This window comes from Pantherophis guttatus, chromosome 1 (genome assembly GCF_059756535.1).
Source record: "Pantherophis guttatus breed Tessera chromosome 1, ASM5975653v1, whole genome shotgun sequence".
NCBI lineage: Eukaryota > Metazoa > Chordata > Lepidosauria > Squamata > Colubridae > Pantherophis > Pantherophis guttatus.
Genome location: NC_142063.1, coordinates 33,472,144 through 33,481,036, shown reverse-complemented (window position 1 = coordinate 33,481,036; position 8,893 = coordinate 33,472,144). Strand labels below are relative to the sequence as shown.

General features: G+C 39.7%; 1 protein-coding gene across 1 annotated transcript in view; it reads right to left on the bottom strand.

Annotated features, from left to right (window-relative positions):
* Positions 1 to 213: 213 nt before the first annotated feature.
* Positions 214 to 8,893, bottom strand: part of HIF1A (hypoxia inducible factor 1 subunit alpha) — a 39,954-nt gene continuing 31,274 nt past the window's right edge. The window contains exons 13-15 of the mRNA XM_034433545.3: positions 7,834 to 7,942; positions 4,074 to 4,200; positions 214 to 2,227 (exon numbers count right to left, since the gene is read on the bottom strand). Coding sequence (XP_034289436.2) covers positions 2,076 to 2,227; positions 4,074 to 4,200; positions 7,834 to 7,942 — 388 coding nt within the window. The 3' untranslated portion in view covers positions 214 to 2,075. The remainder of the gene's footprint in view (positions 2,228 to 4,073; positions 4,201 to 7,833; positions 7,943 to 8,893) is intronic.

Sequence of the window (8,893 nt, the reverse complement as noted above, 5' to 3'; positions counted from 1 at the left end):
GGGTGTCAAACTGGATCTGTTGAAGGAGACATATTCAGAATTGCACTATAAGAATCATGCATGCCTTGAGAATTTTTCTAACATTCTGGGATGAACATGTGCTTATCAGAGCTGTAACACCCATTCTTACAATACTGCTCAACATACTATCAAAAATTTCATGGCAAGATTACTTTGATTTCTGAGCAAAAAAATTACAGCACACACTGGAAATTCACTATCATCTGCGGATACAATCCTTCGTTACAGGCCTGGTCCACATAGTTTATTGATGTAATAAAACAATACAGTTAGTGTCATATCCAACCACAAAAAGAAAAAAAAATGAGTAGGTAGAATTTATTGTACAGCATGTAGAAAGAAAGATGTTTTGTGACTTATTTCCTAAATAAAAAAAAAAATCCCAAGTATATTCAGCATTACTGAAAGCTATGTTTAATGGGGTGGGGGCGGGTCTGATGTTAATAGCAACAAGGTACTTAAAATCCAAAGCACTGAATTATTAGCAAGCAACAATGATGAAACAAGATAACTTTACTAAAAAAGCAACATGGTTTATGATTTTGTCTGAAATACCACCTCTACCAAACAAAGTAATGGGAACATTTAAGCTGTTGTTGGTATATTAGTATTAGCATGTACTGTCACAGCTATGAGCTAGGGAGAATTTTGAGTTGGTCAAAAACTTTAACATCGAAAATGGATTGTTTTTCAAATGAAATAAAATTTCTTAATATAAATAACAACAAGCTGCCCTGCTGGATCAGACCAAAAGTCCATCCAACCCAATCAGATGCTTCTAGAAAGTTCATAAACAAAGCATGAAAACAAAACCCTCTCCCAGCAAACTGTTAGGAGACACCTTATCTTCAAACACAGATGACCCTAAGACCATGTCTATTTTTTTTTAAGAAAAAGACATCTTTTGGAAAACCATTTCTAAAATGGCCATGTTGTGGCAGTGAATTCGTTTATTTGCAGAAAAATAAGAATTTAAAAAAGAAAAACAAATGATTTTCAACTGGTCTGAAGATCAAACTTATTTAGTGGGCCAATTTCAAAAACTCCAAAAGGAAGGGGGAAAAAACCCCTTCTATCCATCTGTTCTACAAATATTTGCATGAGATTCCATTATCTACTCCAATAATCTTTTTTCCTAACCTGAAAGTCTCCAGATGTTGCTAGCCTCACATGCGCAACTTGTTTCCCCCTAATCCTACTTTAATATTAAAACACAGTTATTTAGGAGCATCTTGAAATACAACATAACAAAAATATAGCACTACTCCAAAATTTCTACATAATTTCACGTGTAATTAACATAAAAGAGAAACAAAAAAGAAAAAAAAATGTTCATATTAAAAACTAGTTTTATAAACGCACAATATTGCATGAGGAACTGCTGGTATTTTGTTTATTTTCATAAGAAAATAGATTGTGCGACTGGCTACAAATGCACTGCTGCAAAGCAATATTTCTTTTTTTTAAAAAAAGGTAAAGTAAAAATTTATTCAAACATTAGAGATAACAGCACAAGGTGTCTTCAAGTATGCCTACAACCACATGATAGAAAGCTTAGACGAATTTATTGTGGCAATGTATCATCAGATAAAAATTCTTCAGTGACAAAACTCCTAGCCAAAATAAAAAATAAATAGTTTTTGAAAAGGTGCCTACTTCAAAGCTGTCATTATGAGTTATGTTCTAAATTTAACTGACTTGAACTGTTTATGTACCAAAAATGCATTCATTAGCCGAGTTAGTGAGAAAGAGAGAGAGAGAGAGAGAGAGAGAGAGAGAGAGAGAGAGAGAGAGAGAGAGAGAGAGAGAAAGAAAGAAAGAAAGAAAGAAAGAAAGAAAGAAAGAAAGAAAGAAAGAAGGAAAGAACTCATTATGTAAGAAATTGTCCAAAATAGAAAGAGGATCAGATACAAACTAACTGAATTAGTGCAGTATTTCTAGCCAGGCTTCTAAAATCAGATATAGAAAATATAAATACACTGCTTTTAGGTGGTAAATCACCAATGTCCAAGAAAACAGAACAATTATGAAGAGGGAGGTACAGGAAGAGAAGCTCAGTTGATCTGATCCAGGGCTCTGAACAACTCTTCACCTTGTAACAAGTTTCGGTTGCCTTGTATAGGAGCATTGACTTCACAATCATAGCTGGTAAGCTGTGGAAGTCCCTTCTCATCCATTGACTGCCCTAGAAGTTTACTTGCTATATCTACAAGGAAAAAGAAAATGAATGTTACTTGTACAGCATTCTGGAGCAACTAACTGAACAAATAAATAGACAAGTCACCTGTCATCTGTTAAGAGAATTTAGCTATGAGTATCTGATAACAAGGCTAAATGTAATGTTTCAATTTTACAGGGCAGCAGAGAACAGGTAAAACCCAGGGTCCTCGGTGTGGGACAAAGCCTTTCTCCTGACTGTGTGAATGATCGGTTAGATAATGCCCAGCTGATAATGCATTTTATTTTTTATTTTATCTATTCTATTTATTTTATTGTAAGTTGCCTATAGTCATGCAAAAGTGCAATGGGAGGCTATATATATTGAATACATTAAGGTGACGTATCCTTAAAAAATAAAACAGAATTATTGGGCCTATGGAAATATATCCTTTAAAAAAATAATATTTAACACAATATTAAATAAAAGGAGTAACTGAATTATTTTATTTGTTTGTTTCCATTTCTATACCGCCCTTCTCCAAATAGGACTCAGGGCGGTGAACAGCCAAAGTAAAAAACAGAACATACAAAATTTAAAAAACAGTTTAAAATAATTAAATATTTTGGCCGTAAATTAAAACAACCCAATTTAAAATCAATTTAATATTAAACTCAAGCCAGCCTAGCTAGTTGAAATAAATAGGTTTTCAGGGCCCGACAAAAAATCCGGAGGTCTGTTATTGTACGTAACTCTGGGGGGAGGTTGTTCCAGAGGGTGGGCGCCGACACAGAGAAGGCTCTCCCCCTGGGGGTCGCCAGCCGACATTGTCTGGCAGACGGCACCCTGAGGAGGCCCACTCTGTGCGAGCGTACTGGCCGGTGGGAGGCTATTGGTAGCAGAAGGCGGTCTCGTAAATACCCCGGCCCTAAGCCATGGAGCGCTTTAAAGGTGGTCACCAACACCTTGAAGCGCACCCGGAAGACCATTAAGATGTACTCTTGCTCAGAAGAGAAACGGTGAAAGGAAATATTAAGTTATGCAACTACACATCTGTACATTTTTTTATTCCCCCCCCCCCCCGGACAATTAGACATTCTTCCCAACTAAATAATGGGAGAGTCCTATCTATCATTTTTATTATCTAAGAATGCCTCTGACATCTCTATGGGTTCAGAGACATTACTGGAAATAAGTAACAATGCACAAGGATATGCTATACAGCCGTGATGGCGAACCTATAGCACGCATGCCACAGGTGGCATGCAGAGCCCTCTCTGCTGGCACGCGAGTCGCCACCCAGCTGATTTTTGGGATGCATGCGGGGGGGCGCGGGGTCATGCACACATGTGCAGGGGCAGGAGGGAGCTTGGGGGGGTGGCGCCCCCCCCACGGCCCATTTTTGGGCCCAGGAGGCTGCAGGGAGGCCTACTAGGCCCAAAATGGGGCGGGGGGTCACATGCTCATGCGCGGGGGGAGCATGGGAATCGTGTACATGAGTGGGGGGGCGCATTGCATTATGGGTGCCGGCACATGAAGAGAAAAAGGTTAGCCATCACTAATATACAGCATGGGAGGAGGGTGTCCCCAATTACTTTTTAAGAAGCAAGGTTGCTGTGTTCTCAAATCCTATGGAATGATATCACTTAGTGTTATTTCACATTATCAAAGTTCCCCTTATCCTATGATCCAATCCATTTCATTCCTTTCCACAATATACATATTAAAATAGAATTCCTCTAATAGACAGCCCAATATCAATAGCTTGGGCCTTCATACCATTCCCAATTTGTATTAATATTAATTAAATATTTTATAATTATACAGGTGTTTACATGAGAAAAGGAGAAGGGATTGACAGATTTGACTATGTTAGCATTACACAGACACTAACCTGATGGTAATAAAATTACAGTCTTCTCCGCCACCTCATTCTGTCCGTTTGATCTGCATCCTTTTACACGTTTCCAAGCCAGTGATACATTTGTTCCAGGAGGCCCCGATTGTGCCAATAGTGTGCCCTTAAAAATATATACACACTTTTTAAAATGTAACCACAGAGCTTCTACTCAAAAATATTACAGAAATGAAAAAAAAAATGTACTCATTTAAAAGATGTTCTGAAGAGAAAGTGATCTCTGATAGCAGGGGAGAATCCTCGGTATGACTAGGCCTGCACTAGGCCTCCCATGTTTTTCCCCACCTGAGTCACTCCATGCTCTACCTAATGACCCACGCATTCGTTTAACAAACGCACTGAGGAAAGCAGGGACAGGGAGGTTATTATTCACTTCATTTGACATAGTCCTTGACTTCCAATATGAATGGGCATGTTGGAAGTCATAAGTCGAGGACTACCTATCTCTAGATATTATCTAGATGTATCTAGAATGCATCTGCAAGGAAGGCTACTACTTTTCTGGGCAATTAATTGCATTACTGAATTGCTCTTGGCCTTTTTTTTAAAACATTCAATCCGAATCTGTTTTCTAGTAGATTCAAACCATTCGTCCATAAAGCTAATCAAATCCAGCTTCTTCTTTTTCTTTTCCCTGGGCTGTTTCTAGTTGCTTGTTCAAGTTTGTTCACGTTTTCAAATCTGGTTCACTTTCACTGAATTATTTTTAAAACTATTTTGCTCAGAAATGGACATAGTATTCAAGGTGAGTTCTGACAAAACAATAGAGTAGAACAATTTCTTTCATGAGTTGAAATTGTACTATTGTTGCTGATTATGATTTGTAAGATTTCTATACAAGAGACTCCAATACTTGTTTTCTTTGCAGCCATGTCACCCTGCTGCCTCATTATCTTAATTTTTGTATAGTCCACACTTAATTAGCTATAGTCAGCATGCAATGGGTGAAATGCTTTGCTGATGTTAGTACAGGTAATCCTCAATTTAAGACCACACTTGAGCTCAAAATTTATGTTGCTAAGTGAGAAATTTGTTAAGTGAGTTATGCCTCATTTTACAACTTTTCTTGCCAAATTTGCTAACTACATCACAACAGTTGTTAAATTAATAACATGATTGTTAAGTAAATCTGGTTTCTCCATTGACTTGGCTTGTCAGAAGGTTGCAAAAGATGTTCACATGACCCTAGGACCATGATGGTGAACCTATGGCACACGTGCCACAGATGGCACACGTAGCCATATCAGTGGGCATGCCAGCTCAGCTCTGGCATGCATGCACGCGCTGGCCACCTCATTTTCTGGCCTTCTGGGCCCACCAGAAGTAGGGAAACAGGCTGTTTCCTGCCTCTGGAGGGCCTGGGGGAGTGGGCGTGGGGAAGGCCCATTTTTCTTTCTTATCTGGCTCCAGATCCTCTATGCATCTGCTGAGGGTGAAAACAGCCTTTCTCACTCCCTCGGAGGCCCTCCAAAGGCCTGAAACAGTCCATTTCCCAACTCCCGGTGGGACAGGAAGTGACTTTTTTGCTGTCAGCCTCCAGAGACTCCTAGAGAGGCTCTGGAGGCTGGGGACAGCAAAAAACATAACTTCCTGTCCCACCGGGAGTTGGGAAATGGACTGTTTCAGGCCTCCGGAGGGCCTCCGAGGGAGTGAGAAAGGCTGTTTTCACCCTTCCCAGATAAATAGAGAGGATCTGAAACCAGGTAAGAAAGAAAATTGGGCCTACCGGGCCATTGCGTACCAGGAGGGGGAAGGGTTGCGTGCGCATGCACAGGGCACATAGAATTATTGGTGTGGGCATGTGCGCGAACAAATCTCCCCCTCCCGGCACGCAATGGCAAAAAGGTTAGCCATCACTGCCCTAGGACATAAATATGAGTCAGTTGTCAAGCATCCACATATGAATGGATCCACATGTGTGGATGTCAAGCATCCACATACGAGGGGATGAGTTGCGGTGGCGCACTGGTTAGAATGCAGTACTGCAGGCTGACTGCCAGCTGCCTGCAATTTGGCAGTTCAAATCTCACCAGGCTAAAGGCTGACTCAGCCTTCCATCCTTCTGAGGTTGGTAAAATGAGGACTTAGATTGTTGGGGGCAATAGGCTGACTCTGTAAACCGCTTAGAGAGGACTGTAAAGCACTGTGAAGCAGTATATAATGGTGACGGGGGCGACTCGGCGCTCCCATGTAACACCTCTCCTGCGCGAGCTGCACTGCCTCCCAGTGGTCTTCCGGGTGCATTTCAAGGTATTGATTACCACCTTTAGAGCGCTCCATGGCTTAGGACCCTGGTATTTACAAGACCACCTTCTGCCACCAGTAGCCTCCCACTGACCAGTACGCTCCCACAGAGAGGGGCTCCTCAGGGTGCCGTCGGCCAAACAATGTCGGCTGGCGGCCCCCAGGGGGAGAGCCTTCTCTGTGGGGGCGCCTACCCTCTGGAACGAACTGCCCCCGGAGATACGGCGGATCCCGGATCTGCGCACTTTCTGCCATGCCTTAAAGACGTTTCTGTTTCATCAAGCCGGGCTGACCTGACCTAACTTTTTAAATTGTTTTAATTTTAAATTGTTAAATTATGGGTTTTAATATAGGGGTGTTTTAACTGTGGGCCAAATTAATTTAATTGGATTTTAATATTGTTTTAAATTTTGTATTTTCTGTATTTTATCTGCTGGCTGTTCACTGCCCCGAGTCCTTCAGGATAAACATAACATAACAAACAAACATATAAGTCTAAGTGCTATTGCTATCCAAATGTACATCACTTAACCATGGGGATGCTGCAACGATCATAAATGTGAAAAATGGTCATAAGTCACTTTTTTCAGTGCTGTTGTAATGTCAGGCACTAAGTGATCTATTCTAAGTCGAGGACTACCTGTATATCTTCAGTATTCCAACAATCTATTAAAGATATTACTTATCAAAAGTTACCTGATCCAGAACCATGTGTTTCAGATTGTGCATGCTTGGAAGTTAACCAGTTTTGTTCTGTATTAGGACGGGGATGATTCTGATAAACTACCATTTGTCCTTTGAAGGGAGGGTATAACAATACCCTCTTTGCAAAGCAAATCTACTCTTGTGACCTAGAGCAATTGGTAGTAGGGTCACCAATCACAATTGTATACAATTGTTGTTGGAAGTTGCAGAGTGCAAATTAAAATACATAAATATTTTCTAAAAGATCAGTAGAAGTAAATAAAATAGCAGATTACTAAATATAAAGAATAGAATACTTAAAATCTACATGGATAAAGCCAGTTAACTAAATTATAAAACTACATTATGAATAAAATAATATCATAGTGTACTAAGCTACTAAGTGTGTATTTGTGTCTATGTATAACTTATTGTGATCAGTGACAAGTGAGATGTAACATAAAAAACAAGACACCCTGCCTTCTTCCACTTCGACACCCTTAAAAGTTCTCCTATCTTAGAAGTCTCCTATCCCACCACTGAACAAGACTCACTCTGTTTAGCTGAAGCATCAAGGCCATAGTTGTAGTCTATGACTCTGCGAGGCCATGAGTAATGAAAGATATTGTTAAAGGACAGAAGTAGAAGACTAGAGCTAAGCAGATCTTTAGTTTAGCTGACAACTCTGGGATAAAAATTGCAATGTTCTTGTGAAATAACAACCTGATGACTCAAGAAAAATACATTTTTAAAGATGCAATACCCAACATTAAAAGAAAGGAGGGGAGAATCTTTTAAAAAAACGTACAATTCCTACTGCCTGGAAAAGCAAGCCGTCCTGCTCCATTTTTCGTTTCCTCTGAATATTATGGAGAGCTATTATCCTTGGACTGATGTCTTCATTCACTTCAGTTGATCTAGTGTGGAATATAAAGCCAGAGGGTTAACAACTGTTCCAGATCAATTAAAACTAAAATTTATGAATAATTCAATAGAATAAAATCTAGACTGTTTTCTTTTATAATAATGTTTATGTTAGAATAATGTTATAATAGTGCCTGGAACACACTGCTGATGACATCTTTAAATGAAAAGAACTGAAATTTTCAGCTCAAGGTGTATGTATGTGCATTTTACATGGGCTAGTTGGGGTGGACTTAGGACTTTCAAATTCAAAGAGGCCATCTATGTCAAAATTGAACCACCACCCCCTCAACAGAAGGGGAGGGAAACGACATCATCTGGCATACGTCATCATCTATCTCCAGTCTACAACATAGTCCTTTCAACAGTTCCTAGAAGGCTCCATACCCATTTGCACCACTCAGGTGACCCTGACACAGATAAACCTCCAGGTGACCTTAACGACTTGCTAAAAGAATGCAAATTAACTGTCTGCAAGGAATATAAATCCTTCCATTCCCCAGCATCCAGTCAGAGCTGAAGAAGCTTCTTGGATGAGAAGTGAAATGTCTTCAAAGAAAAGCCAGAAAGTCCAGCTGCCTCTTGAAAAAGCATCATTGGGACAACAATGACCTGGATGACTGAGAATCTCCACAGACAACCAATCCGCAATATTTTAAAAATACTAAATGTACTTTCAGTATCAAATTTGGCTTAACTACATCAGAAGACCAATGTTAATTGCTAATTAATTAAAACAGAGCAAGACTAGCCTAGGTGCAATTTTGTTCATGTTTAGTTCAATATGGAAGTAGGTTGTTTTTAGACCATTTAGCTTCACAGGAAAAGACTAGACTAGACTAGACTAGACTAGAATAGAATAGAATTTTTTATTGACCAAGTGTGATTGGACACACAAGGAATTTGTCTTGGTGCATATGCTCTCAGTGTACATAAAAGAAAAG